Consider the following 18737-nt stretch of genomic DNA (forward strand, 5'->3'; position numbering starts at 1 on the left):
AGGAGTTATGTGCTATTTATCTGTGTATGTACACTCCAGTAACCTGTGCATTCCACAACGTCTGATGAAGGCGGTAGCTCTTATTTCCACGTATGATTTTTTCCATTGTGCCCTGCCATGTTATTTTAATTGTAATCTCTCATTTTTTTAAAAAGACAGTGTCTATATACTTATCAGTCACAGAGTAATACTTTTCCCCTGGCTTCAATCCTAAGACCAACTGATCGGTACTGTGAAGCTTGCCCACTCCAGCACTACCTGGTGGGGCGCACTTGAACGAGAAGTCTTCACACTTGTCCTTATATTCATCATGCTGGAACCATACTCTTAAGAGGTGTCTTACTAGACACCTACACGCCTCTCCTTTACATCCTAACTACAACCCCCTGATAACCACAAGAAGTTATCCGTAACCTTTACTTACAATCCCAATGAAGATCTTTCCTTATATTAACACCAAGGTACTTACAGTGATCCCATGAGGTAACTGAAACTTACAACCTGACTTTTCACCCAAATACAATGTTTGATGTCCATCTCACAACAATGCCGAAGTCCTTTTGCATTCGCTCACAATCCCGTACCTAATTTATTACTCTACAGAGTAGCCTATAATATCACCTGCAAAAATCCTTATCTTTTATACCATTTCTTTGCTCATAAAGGTACAATAATACTAACCTGCAGAACCCCCTTCTTAATCATTACAAAATCATTTCATTTTTCATCTGTTCGAATTGAGTTCTATTTTCTAGAAATGTAGCCACCCATTCAGTCGCACTTTGGCTTTTCCAAGAGCCCTCATTTTCATGATAGGTCAATAGCAAAGCAGTACATCTGATCCCCTGAATCTAAAATATCTCCTATATCTTGCTGGAATTCTGTAAGTTGAGCCTCACTGGAATAATTTTTCTTAAACCTCAACTGCCTTCTATCAAACTAATTAGTAAATTATGAAATACAATTTTGGACTGAGAAGAGTCCTTCAGTTCCCCACTTATGATTTAAATTTAATTTCAATTGATATCTTGATTCAATAACTTAGAAGAGCCTCTCACAAATTCATTTAATTTTCATTTCATTTAATAACTTTATTTAGAATATACAGTGTTTCCTTTTTATATTTTGATTTTATTCCTACTGTTATTCTGATTTAATACTGTATATATGTGAATAATCCTTGCCATAGAATAATTTCTGCACTGCAATTTATGAATCTTGTATAAGATTAACCCCTCAGCGTCGCAGCCGGTTAAAGAGCTTCCTATCCCGCGGCCGGATGAGATTTCAACTACGCGCGACTGAAATACATTGATTCACATAAAGCGTTACTACTAGTATAAGAGTGGCCCGATATTCACGAAATTTAGAATTCCTTATGGTAGAACTATGTACATGAAGATAATTACATAATTGTTTCACATTTCCTTAGTAATTTAGTTCCGTGTGATAGAGTTCGAAGCACTCTTCGAGACAGAGACCTAAGGCACACTCCTGGCAGCAGTACACCGATGTCTTCTTTTCACCGAGTTTTGAACACGCGATACAACGTCTCTGAGGTTTGGATTTCTCACTCTTGGGTGCTAATTTCCTGATAAAACGTATTTCCTGCTACCTTGGAACTGTATTATCTGATGCGCGCCGGCCTTGAATATTTCGTTTCCCGCCCGAGAAGCGTACTTTGTACTACGTAAACAAACCTTCCATCAGCTGAAACTGATAAGATAACTGCTCAATGTTTGTCCCTGTGACTTGTCTAAATATTATTGGAGAATCTAGGAATCATAAGTCACTGTTGAAAGCTTCCCTTTGACCTGTATGCGTATCTATAGCCTCCTACACGAAATTTCCAAGTACTGGTTCCTCCTCATCGTCACTCTCATCATTTACCACTGCTACATCATCTATTTCATTATCACTACTACTTCCAACTAAACTTTCATTTGAATTATACAATATTTCAAGCACGCTACACTCAGCAGGAGCTAGCCATTGAGCGCGGTGCGTCACACAAGCTGATGAAGCTGCAGTGGGACCGAAAGCGGCAGGACGAAACTGAATGAGGGGAATAACATTTATGACGAATCAAAACAACTCGATACATATTTCAGATTAAAAGGTCGATACATCGTCTTTCAAACGAGATATATACCATGCACAACTGCTTCTCGTGTCGTATGACAGAAAGCAGCACTAACTGATGCCTATACAGAGTACTCGTAGAGAGTTACGAAAAGACTACAAGCTGAGAAATAAAGACAAATATAATAAATAAACCGCACTCTTAATACAAAATTAGAGCAAAGAACATCACACGAAAAGACAAACTTCTCAGATCATCATTTCTTTATTTTATTCTGTGGGAAGGAATGAAGCAAACAGACTATTAAAAAAGCAGGGATTGGTGCTCAGACATAATTGACATATATTTATCCTTGCAAAAGCAGCTACACTTTAACGATTTTCAATACTTATTTAGAACACTGATAAACCCGAAAATGTCTTCTTGGAAACAAAACAATTTGCATATCCATAACACCCAAACTCTTCGCGCTATAGCCGTAAATGCGAAACCATGTATGGGTCTATACCACGTATAGAGGTCGGCGGCTACGGAAGAAAAGGGGGTCTATACCACGTATAGAGGTCGGCGCTGAGGGTTAAATGTCCACAAATATGTTTTTAAAAAAGACATTATACGCATTTTTAATAGTCAGGATGAACATCTTTACACAACTTTTTTGTTGATAAACTTTGAAATTTTTGAAATAGTTTCAGTTTACAGCATATGTTTTGCTTGGCAGTTTATCTATTCATTTTTTTTTAATGTGGCTGAAGAGGGCCTAATATTGGCCAAAACATGTACCAAAAAAATGTTTAATCATTGTTTCTTACGTGTTTTTAGTATGGTATGCTGAATTGTACTCAATAAGGTGGATGTTTTCTCATTTTTACCTTTGTTTTTAAAGAGGGAATTTTGTGTATTAATCCCTGCACCCTAATTTGGGGAACAAAAATTAAAATTTCTTTGTAATCGCAAAGTTTTCTTAAATAATTATATTGAAAACCATAAATGCTAAGAGTACAATAAACCAAATTATGATACAACTTGTTGGGTCATGATCTACTATTGTAGGCCTATTAGTCTAGCAGCATTTCAAAATATAGTGGCATCTGATCTGTATCACTGATTTGTAGAGTAAATATGAATAACTTCGGCGCAAACCAATTTTTAAAAATCTACAGAAATTCACAATCTTTTCTTCATAATGGGCCAGGAGGCATTGAAAAATGCTAATTTTGCTACAAAAAAAAAAAAAAACAGAAACAGTTAATACTTACTGTTTAAAATGACAACAGTGACCATTGTCAGCCAGAAAAATACTCCAGGCCATGAAGAAGAATCACTCATGGCAAGTGTAACAGTAAATATGAACACACACACTTCCACTATTATACTCCACACAATCCTAGTTGTCAGGTTGCCCCTGAAACAATAAAATTAAACATACCTCCTTAAAAAACAATGCAACTAAAAAGTCAAGTCCACAATATCCTATGCACAGTACCTAGACCTGATATACTTGGTCATAAAAGCTAGCCAATCATAAAAAACTAATGTAAGTTATATTATCTAATATTGGATAGTTGCAAACAGTAGACCAGGTTATGACATACATGATTACACAGGCATGATTAGCTCAGTGGTTTAGCTGCAGTTGATCTTCAGTTGAGATTTTCATCCCAAAAATCATGTGGCATCAGAAAGGGTATCCAAGCTTAAATGCTAAGCCAAAACCAAAATGAGGCTGGGTCATTCCAGCAAACCCACAAATATCTGGGATAAGATTAAGAAAGTTATGCCATATACGATTACGATTCAAGTGACATTAAAAACAGTATTTTGCAAGCTTGTGAGGATTTTAAGAGAGAAAAGAGGAGCAATTACATCCCTACTCTGTGACAAAACATTGAAATGTGTTAAACATGTTGCTGCCACAAGGAGCCTCAACTTGAAACTAGTAAACAGGAAAATTAAGTTTTGGAGTGAGAGGCTTTCCTCCTGTAAATAACGAGGTGGTGTTTAAAGTGGCAAACATCAAGGTCATTGGCCCTTCCCCTACGCAAGCTGCACTATTAAACTATTAACTTCATTTGGAAGCTGACAAGCCAAAAAAGGAAGAGAATCTTTGCTTTCTGTCAGGGTGGACAGTTTACAGGAGAATTATCTAAGGAACTGTGGCCTGGAAAACCATACCCGGGTGACTGGAGTGGGACACTGATGATGATGATGATGTGGCCTGGAAATTCCATGACATTCCTTCTCATCCAAATGTCATAAGTTATGAAGAGTTAAATTTACAAGAAGTTGAAGTAACTAATGAAGCTGAAAATGAGAGAAAAGGAAGAGTGATATCACAATGCAGAATGAAATACAGCTAAACACTGAACAGATTTCCCATAAGACAAAATCTTACAAAACTGGAGGTTCAAACCCACCATCTCCCAAATGCAAGATTACAGTTACAAGTCTCTAAATGTGCAGTCAATTTGCTCAGTGAACTACTTTTCATAACAAAAACATAACTTCTATGTTTTCACCAAGCCTTCTATTGTTTCATACATTACAAATAAATTCATATCCAGTAGAGATCTGGATCCTCAATTATTCAGACGTGAAGAATACCCCCACCCCTAATTCTTTTGTGATTTAGTCCTAATGAAAAAGATGATTATAGAGCAAACTAAAATTAGCAATTTATTCAAACTGTGCTACATTTCAAGCTTTGAGGCTTCATAATTGTTCATTAATACTTTATATACTGTATTGTGTGTTTTATTACTCTTCATGTGCATTGATCTTAAATTGTGAACACTTTTAATTCATACTTGTTCATAAAACTTTGAATTTGATTAACTTATCCAGATTTCTGCCTATCCAGATGACCCCCAGCATCAGTTAGTCTGGATAATTGAGTTCCTACTGTTCTGCATTCTCATACAAGCACAAACACTAATTCACTTACCCCATTTGTACAAATATGTTGAGCCAGTTAAACAAAAGGTTTGGTATTTGAGCTGCAAAGCCAACATAAGGCAAAAAATTTCTTGCATATTCGGAATCAACTCCAGTATATACCTTCGCCAATTTGTAATGAACAAAGTACTGAAACAAATAACACAATGTATTATTACAAGATATAAAACTAAAAAGAATCATTAGTACAACCAACCAACCAACCAACCAACCAACCAACCAAGTTCATCAATCAATCAATCAATCCACCATATTCATTGAGGACTGTCACCCAAGTGGCAAATTCTCTATCAACGGTTTACCTAGTCTTTTCTTAAACGTTTTCAAAGAATTTGGAAATTTATCGAACATCTCCCTTGATAAATTATTCCAATCCCTTACTCCTAATCCTATAAATGAATATTTGCTCCAATTTGTCCTCTTGAATTCAAACATTATCTTCATATTATGATCTTTCCCACTTTTAAAAGCTCCACTCAAGCTTATTCCTCTACTCATGTCAACCCACACCAACTCTCCACTGACAGATTGGAATATACCTTAGTCCAGCAGCTCGTCTCCTTACTCCCAAGTCTTCCCAGCCCACAATCTGCAATACTTTTGTAACACTAGTCTTTGGTTGGAAATCACCAAGAACAAATCATGACACTTTTCTTTGGATCTTTTCCAGTTCTTGTATTAAGTAGTCCTGGTGTGGATCCCATACGCTGAAACCATACTCTAATTGGGGTCTTACTAGAGACCTATATGCCCTCTCCTTTACGTCCTTACTACAACCCCTAAACACCCTCATAACCATGTGAAGAGATCTGTATCCATTCTTTACAACCTCATTAATGTGATTACCCCAAAGAAGATCATTACTTACAGTATATTAACACCTAGGTACTCTACTTACAGTGATCCAAATGAGGTACACAGTAATTAAAACGGAGAGGACTTTTCCCCTTGGTGAAACTTACATGACTTTTCATCCCATTTACCATCATACTATTGTCTTCCATCCATCTTACAACATTGTCTAGGTACTTCCGTAGTCGCTCACAATCCTCTAACTTATTTACTATTCGATACTGTATAAGAAAATCGAAAACCAAACCCTATGGTCCAACAGCCCAGAAGGGCCAATGACCACTGCTCAGCCCAAAGGCCTGCAGATTATAAGGTATCGTGTGGTTGGCATGATAAATCCTCTCAGAAGTTCTTTACTTTCCAGACTGGGGCCGCTGTGCCTGCTGCTGTGCATCAGAGGAGCGAAGACAAGGGAAGGGGTGGGGAGTGGGAGACAAGAGGTAATGCTTGTGAATGCACAAGTTTCTAGTTTGTTTCGCATAGTCGCTTCTCAGCCCGAGCAGGCGGTCTACTGTTTGTTCTACACAAACTGACTACTATGTGAATGCCGTAGAAAGAGAAAATGAACTTGCAACACGAATACAGGCAGTTGTACTATGTGCGCAGTTACAGCTGTTTAATAAACGAACTGTGGATATTGCCTGTACGAAACAAGGACAATCCTGTGCGAGTCGAACGAGGAAACCTTTGCATATGCGCAGAACATTATCTCTGTCTCCATCATACACCCCACATCCCCTCTCTCCCCTTCTCTTCCCTGAAACACGGCAATGGCTTGTGCTCTGGCATGGCAAATACGGCAAGTTTGTCAGTTTGAATCGTGCACCTGAAAGTAACAAATTAACCTCATGTTCTCAAATAGAAAAAAAATTCTCTGTCAATCAGATTGCACCATTGTTAACATAACACTAAGAACATCCCTGATTTTTTGTCCCAGTGGCTTTTCTATCTTTCAACTTTTGTATCTTTTTGTAAATGTCTTTCCTCTATCTGGACATATATGGAGAAAGAAGAATGAAGATAAGTATAATATAAATATAGAATAGTATTCAACCTCAAAGTAAACAGCCGGAGAGTTAAGATATTCAAATTTTATAACTCTGGCCAAAAAGAAATATGGAAGAGCTCATATTTACTGTTAGGATGGCCAGTGCACAACTACTGGAGAAGAACAAGACCGTTTATACTGCCTATATTGACCCAAAACAGGCATTTGAGCCAAGTCTTGAGATACAAAATCAGGAAAGCCCTACAGGAGTATGGAGTCAGCAAGCCACTTTGCAGTTCCATCAGGAGTCTCTATGTGAACTGTCGGAATTACACACGGAGAGGAAACGTGAGGTCTGCAGAGTTCACTATGTGTCAAGGAGTCTGGCAAGGCTGCAGTATTTGTCCTCTTCTTTTCACCATGTACCTTGATCAAATTATGAAACTGTGTATGAGAGAATCAAGAAGTTGGTCAGAAACTACCTTATGTTGCCAGTTCAGTGAACAAAATCTACAACAAAACATCAATGTATGGGTGGAAGAGCTGAAGAAAAAAGGCATGGAGGTGAATGTGGACAAGACAAAGACCGTGGTTAACAGTAGGAATGAGGAGAGGCACAGTATCGATGGTAATCCATTGGAACACGTTACCAAGTTCAGGTAAGTACCTTGGTTCAAATCATCAGATCAGACGGGAAGATGGAGGAGGAAATAACAGAGAGAACACGAATAGCAGGGTGCTTGTTTAATGCCATTCGAACAACCTTCCTCAACAAGGAGATCTCAAGGGTACAAAATAAGCCGTTTACAAATCCACCTTTGTATGAACATTGACCTTTGGCTGTGAATCCTAAACATTAACAGAATGCACCAAGAGCAGAATCCTGGTGGCAGAGATGAGATACCTCCAGAAAGCAGAGAAAAAAAACAAGAGAGACAGGATCTGTAATACAGCCATCCAGAGAGTACTGAATATGAAGCCACTAGAGAAAACCATACAAGAATACCAGTTCAGACGGTTTGGCCACATCCCCAGAATGTCGACAGACCACCTGCTGACGTTAATGAAGGAGGTGAGAGTGGAAGGAGGGAAAGCTTCAGAAGACCACGGAAGACTTGGGAAGAGGGAATCAGAGAAGCACTGCAGGAAAGAGGACTCTCTGTGAGAGAGGCAGACACTGTTACCAGAGATAGGCATAGATGGAGATCTTTTGAATCCTCAACACCTCATGGTACAAGAGGACTGGAGTGAGTGAGTGAGTGAGTGAGTGAGTGAGTGAGTGAGTGAGTGAGTGAGCGAGCAAGTAAAGCAAGCAGGATACTATCCAATAAAATACCTACACCACACAATTATCACACTACACAATTATTCTAAACTGCACTTAAGATTACCTTAATTCCTACAAGTGAATGGAAATAATACAAATGTAGTTGAAAACTTTCACTAGTAGTTTAACATCACACTAACATAGCAAAAGTTTTCAGCAATGCAAGGATAGGAAAGGGCTAGGATTGAGAAGGAAGAGGCCAAGACTTTAATTAAGGTACAGTCCCATCACTTGCTTGGTGTGAAAATGGGAAACCAAAGAAAATCTTCAGGGCTGCCAACAATAGAATTCAAACCCACCATCTCCAGAATGCAAGCTCACAGCTACGCGACCCTAACTGCACGGCCAACTCGATCTGTATAGTTAAAACTAAATACATTATTATAGCTGGTAGTCCTTTTTTTCTACTATGCGTGATGTAAATTAAATATATTTGAATACGAAGAGCAGCAATTATCAACAACAATACAAAGACTGTTAATTATCTTGTCAGTTAAATATGATATATTCTCTTGAGCTCTTGTTTGCCGATACCCATGTAGTAAAAATGAAATGGCGTATGGCTTTTAGTGCCGGGAGTGTCCGAGGACAAGTTCGGCTCGCCAGATGCAGGTCTTTTGATTTGATACCCGTAGGCGAACTGCGCATCATGATGAGTATGAAATGATGGTGAAGACGGCACATACACCCAGCCCCCGTGTCAGTGAAATTAACCAGTGAAGGTTAAAATTCCCAACCCTGCCAGGAATCGAACCCAGGACCCCTGTGACCAAAGGCCAGCACGCTAACCATTTAGCCATGGAGCCGGACACCCATATAGTGTATCATTCCTATACTAGATCTTTTGACACCTCGCCTCATAGCTCTTTTGTGTCAACAGGATGAACAGGATGAACACGATGTTATTCACCACATCTTTGAACATATCCGTACCAGTGTGGTTGTTTCTCCTCCATCTTGCCACTGATAGGAGTGACCATACAAGGATCCTCGCACATGTTCATTGCACATATGCATACAGAGTAACATCTGCTGACCATCGCAGCATCCATTTCATAACATGCATTTGCTGGTTGTGCAGTTTCTGTCTTGTCAATTCTTTGAGCCACACATGTAGACAGGACTAACACCTGGTTTGTATGTGTTATCCTTTAAATTTATGTGGCATACATTTGTCACATAAGACACCAATTGGTGTTTTCAATTTCATCCAACTGACAAGCAATGTGATGCTTGACATCCATGTGTAGTGCCACAGGTTGTGATGACAGAGCCCAGATATCCGAACATCTCCGTTATTGTTAGTGGCTTGCCAGCTAGAATGATGGAGGGGTATCAGCGACCTAGCACAGATTCTGTTAAGTTACAGAACATTTCCTGCCTTCACACAGCTGACACTGAGCTACTGTCTCCAGAACTGCTTGCCATCGTTCCAATACTGCTTTGATGTTTTTTTAAAGCATTTTGCCAATCCAACACAAAACATTGTCCATGAAAAGCATGATCCATGGTAGATATAATATTAACTGTTAGTCAGGTAGTTAATGATAACAATGGCATATGACCTCCAAAGAGGCCTGGTGCAGGTCTTTTGAGCTGACGCCTAAAGGCAACCTGCATGTCTGTGAGGATGAGGGCCTAGCTGTGATGAATTGTAATGCTGAAAACGAAACACACACTAAGCCCTCGAATCATCAGAAATTAAGGTTAAAATCCCTGACCCAGAGGAAAATCAAACCTTGGACCCCTTGGAACAAAGGCTAGCACGCTAACCATTTAGCCACGGAGACACTGTTGTAGAGTGTACCGGGAGGTACACCTCAACGTCGTGCATTCAAAATTAATGCCTAAAGGAACTTCTCTATCAATCAAAAGTGAAACTAATAACACAACAATCGTCGCCATAAGACCTATCTGTGTCGGTGCGACGTAAAGCCCCTAGCAAAAAAAAAAAAAACACAACAAGTTGGAACATTAATCAGAAGATGTCTCCACTGAAATATTAAGGAATTTTGTTATTGTGCAGTTTCCAAAACTGACTGAAATTCTCCTGGTTTTGTATTGATATACATCAAGAAGTTTGAACATTTTTCTACAGATGACACCACTTAAAATTACGATCATGCACTCTGGTGCAAAGTACAAGAACTTATAACTTAAAGAAGTTTGGTATTCCTAGGTTTTCCATAACTGACCTATGTTCATTTATTTTTGGGTTGGCAACCCTCATTTTTTCTTCCTGCCAGTTTTGAATCTGGCCATCAAAAATTTCTGTGATTCATTTTCAACCTATCACAGGCTTCTTGTTTGATTCTGAGTGTAACTTTGAGATTAACCAATTAAATTGAGAGGGTGTGGCTGGTGTAGTCTTGAATGATCTCGAACCTTCCCTGAGGGTTTACAAACTACGGCTTTTCACGTTTCTTGGACAAGTGATCGTCGTCTGAGTGTGTGTGTTTAAGCAGGAGGCGGGCAGCCTCTTTCATCGGCAGCAGAACATCTATAAGTTAATGGCCACATAAATTACATCTTTCTTGTGGTAGCTATCTCTGCAGCTTAATCTGAGGGGAAAGGTCCGAATCTTCAGTTATGTAACCTACTTTTCTAAAATGTAACTTTCTTCCGGCTAATGTAAAAATTTCATGAAATCTTTAACTGTAAACTGGGGATAGAGAGTGATGTACCTTATCGAGCTCCCCTTCATCTTGGTTTGAGGTGACTACGTTTTGTAACTGAGTTTCTTCCTTCCGTTATGCATTAATTGAATCTTTATTCGGGTCACCTCAGTAGCTTGGGATTAGCCCCTGTATCTCTGGGCCAAGAGCCCCGTTAAGATTTTATTCTTCATTATCTAGGAGTGCAAGTGTACACCTCCATTCATTTTGTGTTCGGGCCGTTTTTTCTAAACCTGTTCTTTTCATAAAGGCCCTGTAGGTTGGGTACTAGATGCCCCTGTATTAAACCTAGTTATTTGTAATTCTAAGAGTGTAAATTTTGAGGTAATATCGCCTTGAGCGGGCTGTAAGAAATGGAGAGCCAGTTTGCTCTTTTCAAAGTTTGTAATTGTGAAGAGTACCTCTGGAAGGCTTGATATAATATTTAGGGTGCAAATGCTCTTGAATTAAGGGGAATTCTGCCCTTGGATAAATGATTCCTTAGTTTGAATCGAAGGTTTTGTAACTGGATCCGGTATCTCTGACATTGTAAACTAGGGGCTTGAAGTCCACAATTGTTAAATTTCTGAATTTTGGATTTTCCTCATCTTGTTTCAAGATTGCTTTTGTACCTGATATGTGTTTTGTTCACTCAGTGAAAAATTGTTAAATTTGAAGTTCTAAATGAAAAATATAACCTTTTACAATTTTAATTCAATTCTTGATATTGTAGATAGACCCATTCACCGCGGCACCTTCTTTTAACCTCTTTCTGCTCCATGGGTATCCCCGTATAATACAGAATTTTATTCTGAAGATTAAATGACAGGTGTGCTTCAAACATCAGACAACCTTTACCAATAGTAATACACATTTCTTTGAAAAAGTGTTGGCATAATGCAAGTAATTACACCATGGTAGTCAGCCACATGCAGGCAAAGAGAATCTGGAATATTTTATACCAATATGAGCCTTTTAGCATCCAACACTCATGGAGAGTATATACTCTACACTGTAAGGGTCTCTCTAGATTTATTTCAACCAGTAATCCAGAGTGTCAGCAACATGTTCAACTTGTATTTCCTTCATATCTCTCACTAAAATGGAGTAGTGAATGCATACACTATTAGGCTTTGTTAGTGTGTCGAAAGAAAGTCTTTTCAAAGAACTAAAGTAATGGATTACGGATCAGATTTCATAACAGATAGCAAAAAAATATTCTCTCAGATGTGTGTACAGCTATTACCTATGTCAGGAAAATAGTTCCAACTGAAACTAAGAGTAACTACACATATTATTCATTCAAAATCCTTCCACATTCAAGGAGTGATCCATAAAAATCTTTGTCAAGTGATTAATAATAATAATAATAATAATAATAATAATAATATTCTTTTTTTGCTAGTTGCTTTATGTCGCACCGACACAGATAGGTCTTATGGCGACGATGGGACAGGGAAGGGCTAGGAGTGGGAAGGAAGCGGCCGTGGCCTTAATTAAGGTACAACCCCGGCATTTGCCTGGTGTGAAAATGGGAAACCACGGAAAACCATTTTCAGGGCTGCCGACAGTGTGGTTCAAACCTACTATCTCCCGAATACTGGATACTGGCCGCACTTAAGCGATTACAGCTATCGAGCTCGGTAATAATAATAATAATAATAATAATAATAATAATAATAATAATAATAATAATAATAATAATAATAATAATAATAATAATAATAATAATAATAATGACTTTACATCCCACTAACAAGTTTTACCCTTTTCAAAGACACCGAGGTGCCAGAATTTAGTCTCACAGGAGTTCTTTAACATGCCAGTAAATCTGCCGACATGTGAAAGCATTAATCTCTGTGTATATTCTGTGTAACACACTTACTAATTTACAATCCCATCATTAGAAAAAATTACTTGCATCATGGTTACTATTCAACAGTTACAATACCCCAACAAATCTGAAAGACTGTCATCTGAGATGTGACAGGTAAAGCTACACACTGTAAAACCATACATTGTTGTATTCCATTAAATCTTGCTGAAATAAATATTCACAAATACAAAAATTCAAATTGCTTAAGCACAACACAAATACAAAACACTAGTAGGTCCTAACTGGAAGTCTGAGAAACACACAGACTTACCGCCTTGGCATTTATGAACATGTTCCATGGCATCAGAGTCCCTACACCATGGATGAGCAGAGTAAAGTACACCAGTTTCAGCCTGCAATGAAACATAAAAGAAATTATTTAAGAAAATGCTACAATAGGAGCTGACAAGTGAATGGTCAGAACTGATATGTCAACATGTTGCTGACACTCTGGATCACTGGTTGAAATAAATCGAGAAAGACTCTTAAGGGGATACGGAACGGTTAAAATGGTCAAAAATATCATTTTTTATATTTTTATATTTTATGAATCTCTGAAGTCTGCTTTTTAAACTGATGTATAATACATTATAGTTTAACAAATAAAAGTTGCCACAATTTTAATTTAAACTTGCACTAACAATGAGAAGAACCTGTGTGGAAAGTTTTAACTGCAGTTTTCTCAGTTTCCAATTTTTTCAAATGTATGTTCCTTTTTCTAGGTGGCTATTTATCACAGAGCTGTGTAATTTTCGTCATTAATTTGGCTCATATTGGTTAACATTTTAATGGAGGGATTTCCTGATTTATATAAAACTGTTTGAGATTTGACTGGTTTTTTTTAGGAAAAAATAATTCTATTTATTGACTGTTTAAAAAATATATGTGTCTGAGTCCCCTTAAGTCCAATTACAAAAACGCTCTGTCAGTATATCAAGTAAGGTTTGAATAAAATGTGACATAAATTTCCTTTTCATAACTTTATTAGATCCTGAGAAAAAGGAACATGAATTAAACAAATTTAACATTGGTAAGATAGGCAGCTCCGTATCCCCTTAAGAGTGTAGGGTACTGTCCATGAGTGTTGGATCGTCTGATATTTTTCTCACTGCAAGAGTACATTAAAGAAAATGCACTGTCAGAATTTTAGCTGCTAATACTGACACAAGTGTAATAGACTAATATAACTTGGAACCAATATTTTCTAACCCATGGGTAAATAATGCAAATATCGATTATTATTATTATTATTATTATTATTATTGAGCCATGTATTTGATTTCCCCTCCCCCTTATACTACTTACTATGTCTATTTTAATGGTTTTCAACTTATTTTATGCACTACTGTGTTATTTCGCCCCTTTGAGTTGTGCTCTTGGGCAAATTGTAATAAAGTATTCCTAAATTATGGTCCCAGGGTAAAGGAGCCTTTTCCACCCTGGGAGCGGCCTGCCCTGTACTTGTCTCCCTTTGCTTTCCCTCCCCTGCCCCTGCGGATGCGCCGTGCTCTTCTCACGCAGCCTGTGAGTGTCTCTTTGCGTCACGTGGTTTTGCGTCATCGCTACTCTTGGCGAGGCCGCGCTGGCTCGCTGGGAGTAGGCATTCTTGTTCTTGCCTTGCTCTCTCACTTCAGCACTTCACGAACCCGTCTTCGAACCCAGGACCGCCAGGGGTATGGGAGGTAAGCATCTAAGACTTGCTTAAACTTACAGATGATGGGAGGACATTCCTTCGATTGTAAGCCACTGGATGGACGCTGAATGTTGTTTTAAGGCATTATAAATGCCGAGTTGCTTGGAAATTGTAAAGTTGTGTGAACCCTTGGGTCTGTTTACTGTAGCTTAACTGCAGCTTAAGAGAAGTTATTGGGAGTTTGTGCCCTTGGTAGTTGTAAATATATATATGTGTTGAATGAGGTTTTCAACTTCCCTAGGAGTCTTAGGCACTCAGAAGCGTCTTTTAATGAAAGAATACGGTACTATTGTATGTTATGTTAGGGGTATTTGCGCTCCCCCTTGAGTCACTTGAAGTGGCGTATTGTTAATAAGCTTTATCCAGAATTAGCTATTATATTTTAGTCCTCTGGTGTTAAACTGTGAACAGGGCTGGACCCCTGTGAATTAGTATAGGGCACGTGTCAACGTAACCTTAGTGATGTTGATATTTAAATATTTAAATCTTCTCTACTCTTTTCAGTGTTTATCTATTTTTGTTCAATAAACTTTGTTAAGCCGATTTCCTACGGGTATCAGTGTTCTTGCCCTCTGGGTGGTTTCCTATCCTCGCAAAGTCCAGATCCTATGGAGGCCGCACCTTCCGATGGCTTGCCAGTGATAATTTACGGTACAAAAAATCGTAGCAGAGCGTTCGTTCGATCTGGTCTTGTTTCCGATTAGCCGAGGAATTTGAGCCCGTAACATTCTTTCCGTTTCCAGGATTTCTTTAGTTGTCGTGTGGCTTATATTAATTGCACCATGTCCATTCGAGACATACCTTATCTGGGATCCCTGCGGAAGGAGGAGCTTTTATATGAACTTGGGATACGTAACTTAGAGTCTAAAGGCACCGTCAAGGCTGATGAAATTCTGTTACGGAATAACTTAAATAGACCGATTACAGTGCTTTATTATACCGAAGGTGAGGTCGCTAGTGCGCTGTCCCTTATCCAGCTAACCTTTCCAATATTGCATCTGTGATGGATTTTCTGGAGAATGACGTTGCTTCTCCTCATCAACTTAAGAGACTACACGGTAGATTAAATCATTATTGTCAACGAGTGGAAGATCTCCTTTCCCTGGAATTGAAGGAAGAAATATCGAGTAAGGTTCTGGAATTAAAGGACACATCAGCTGACCTTTTAGAGAAAGTGGAGGCCTGGTTAGCTGGGCTTTCCATTAAATCAAAGCCCGTTCTTCCCCCACCTGCCCAGTTGGAAGGCGAGTTGAACCAGCAAACTCGTAGTTGTGAGCTTGACAAGGAGAGAGCTTCACTTCCACCGCAGCAGTCTGTTCATTTAAATGCTCCTTCCGATTGTCGCCCGTTGAACCAACAGTCAACCTTGCCATCTCTGAGCTCAGCCTTTAAGAATATGCCTCCCCCTTTGAATATGATGTTGAAAGGTGCCCCTCGTTACTCCGTAAATTCGGCATGCGATGTGGTTTCCTTTCTTCGGTTTCTGGTTGAATTTTTAGATCACACCTTAGTCTTTGGGTTAATGCATGTTCAAATTCTACAGATTATTTATCCATATACAGTCGGGGTTTTGTCAAATAAAATCGTTAATGCTATTTCGAGCCAATCCTCACTACATCAGTTCCATGCTCATTTACTGGCTCAGTTCATTCCTCCTAGGGCTCTTCATTCGCTAGTCCAGAAATTTTACTTTAGAGTACAGCGCCTGGACGAGACTTTATCGAGGTTTATTTTGGATATTAAGTTTTATGCCAGAGTTTTTGCGCTGAATTTTACTGAAGAGCAGATTGTGGCTATGATTGTGGAGGGCATTTCTCCAGCATACCGTTCATGTTTATGCTTCGCGTCCCAGCCTCGCAATTTTGAAGAGTTGGAAGCGATGGTTGTGTCCGCGGAGGATTTTCGACATGCTGATTCCCTTTGAGTTGAGAGTACTTCTTCCTTGCCTTGTGATAATTCTGGCTCTCCGCATGTTAGTAAACCTGCCCCATTAAAAAGATGTTTTGGTTGCGGGGCTTCTGATCATCTTCAAAATAAGTGCCCTGTTCGTTCTCCTAGCGCACAGGTGTCGGGTGCCAGTTCGGGCACCAGGGTTCAGTCTAGGGCTTCTAATGTCGTATGCTTCAGGTGTGGGGTTCCCGGTCACGTGGCGAGGCAGTGTTTGCGTAAGCCAAATGTCAGCTGACTAGACAGGGAAGCGGGAAGCAGGAAGCGCTGGCCTCCCCGATCTATCGCCTGTTGGTCAACATTATTCTAGCATTTCTTCCAGGGGACATTCTTCTGGCTGCCCCCTTCAGTGTTTAGGCATATCTACTGAGGTCAAGGGTTTAGCCCCCTTTGTTAAGGTAGAGATAAATAATGAACCGGTATCGGCTCTTTTGGATTTGGGAAGCGTAGTCTCATTTATTAGTGATAAGTGGTTTGTTCTCAATAGTTCTGTTTGTAAATTTTCTGATGTCCTGCCTGGTTCTCTGCCGTTTGTTGCTGCAAATTCTTCGAGAGTTGAGGTTTCCGGCGTAGTAAAGTGCAAAATTCGACTGTAATTTTTCTTGGAAATTTCCCCTTTATTGGCTAAAGAATTGCCGTATCCTATAATTCTTGGCTCTAATTCTTTTTGCGTATACAGGGCTGCTTTTGGATATGCAGGAGGGCTCCTGCTGGTTTAAATTTTGTTACTACTAAGATACCTTTACTTATGTCTAGTTCTGTTTCTTCATCTTTAGTGTCACCTCCTCAGGATCAAATGGAACCTGACCTTAGTCATTTGCCTGAGGATCAGGCTGGATGCATTAGGGAAATATGCAATGCTTTCCCGGAGGATTTTACCGAGAAACTGGGGATGACGAACCTTTTGGAGTATAATATCGAGGTCACGGACTCGGTTCCGGTTAGGTCACCGTCCTATCGCTTGGCTCCTCCGAAAATGCAAGCGTTAAAAGAGATAATTTATAAAATGTTGGATCAGGGCATTATTCGGCCGGCTACTTCTGCCTACTCCTCCCCCATCTCCCTGGTCCCGAAGCCTCAAGGTGGTTATCGCCCTGTGCTGGACTATAGGGAGTTGAACAAAAAAAGTGGTATTGCAGTCAGTTCCTCTCCCTGATCTGCATTCTTGCTTCTCATGGTTCAAGAAGGCTAGATATTTTACTGTTTAGGATTTAAATCAGGCGTACTATCAGATTCCGTTAGCTAAAGAGTCCCGTCATTTGACAGCCTTCGCAATGGACTGGAATCTTTACGAATTTTGCCGTCTGCCCTTTGGCATTTCCACTGGCGCTGCCGTGCTCACTAGGCTGCTTGATCAACTGTTTTCTGACATCAAGTTTAACTACCTTTATCATCTTGATGACATAGTAATTTACTCCGAAACCTTCGAGGATCATCTCCGCCATTTGAGGGAAATGTTGTCCCGTCTTCGCAAGGCCGGTCTCACGGTCAAGCCCCAAATGTCCTTCTTGGGACATATAGTGTCATCCAATGGCATCTCTGTTGATCACTCGCATCCAGGCCATTCGCCAGTTCAAACCTCCTTGGGACGTTAAAGGTGTGGCCCGCTTTGTTGGGATGGTGAACCGTTTTCGGAAATTTATTCCAAATTTTGCCAACTGAGCCAGGTCTCTTAATGCCCTCCGATGTAAAGGGGTTAAATTTGAATGGGGGCCCTCCCAACAAGCTGCCTTTGATTTAAAGTTGGCCATATCTAACGCTCCGGTGTTGGCTATGCCTGACTTTTCCAAGCCTTTCATCGTTCAGACCGATGCATCGGCGTTTGCAATTGCGGCTGTCCTTTTGCAGAACTCGGAATTGGGGAGACGCCCCATTGCGTATGCCTCTAGGACCTTGTTCACCTTAAAAAGGTTTCGTATTTACCTAGAGCATGTAAGGTTCAAACTCGAGACTGACAACCAGGCATTGAGCTGGGTTTTGGGGAAACCTAGGAAAACTGGCCGTCTGACCCGGTGGGCCATTAGGATCTCGGCTTTTCAGGTCAATGTACGTCATATTCATGGTTCGCACAACGTAGTCGCCGACTCTCTCAGTCGGATGTTTTCGGATCAGCCTATTCAGGAGGGTGAATCTTCAGCTTCTGAGGTTCCTTTGTCATTACCCCTAGCGGGGGCCATCTTGTCCGATACTCCATTATTGTATCACGACGTTGCTAAGTTCCAAGAGGAGGACCCTACTTTGTGACCTATTGTCCAAGATCTTAAGGAAGGGAAAATTATTGATCCTTATGTGTTAAGGAATGGCATTCTGTGTTGTCCCGCCCGTCACGAACATAAAAAGAAGGTTGTTATACCCTCGGTCC

At 39.7% G+C, this 18737-nt stretch overlaps 1 protein-coding gene across 4 annotated transcripts in view; it reads right to left on the reverse strand.

The window, feature by feature from the left end:
• The window catches only part of Ent2 (Equilibrative nucleoside transporter 2), a 380023-nt gene that overhangs the window by 215328 nt on the left and 145958 nt on the right, over positions 1-18737 (reverse strand). For all 4 annotated transcript variants that reach the window (XM_068228631.1, XM_068228632.1, XM_067151422.2 and 1 more), the window contains 3 exons: positions 13007-13088; positions 5028-5167; positions 3343-3488 (listed from right to left, as the gene is read on the reverse strand). In XM_068228631.1, coding sequence (XP_068084732.1) covers positions 3343-3488; positions 5028-5167; positions 13007-13088 — 368 coding nt within the window. The remainder of the gene's footprint in view (positions 1-3342; positions 3489-5027; positions 5168-13006; positions 13089-18737) is intronic.

Source organism: Anabrus simplex, chromosome 7 (genome assembly GCF_040414725.1).
Source record: "Anabrus simplex isolate iqAnaSimp1 chromosome 7, ASM4041472v1, whole genome shotgun sequence".
Taxonomy (NCBI): domain Eukaryota; kingdom Metazoa; phylum Arthropoda; class Insecta; order Orthoptera; family Tettigoniidae; genus Anabrus; species Anabrus simplex.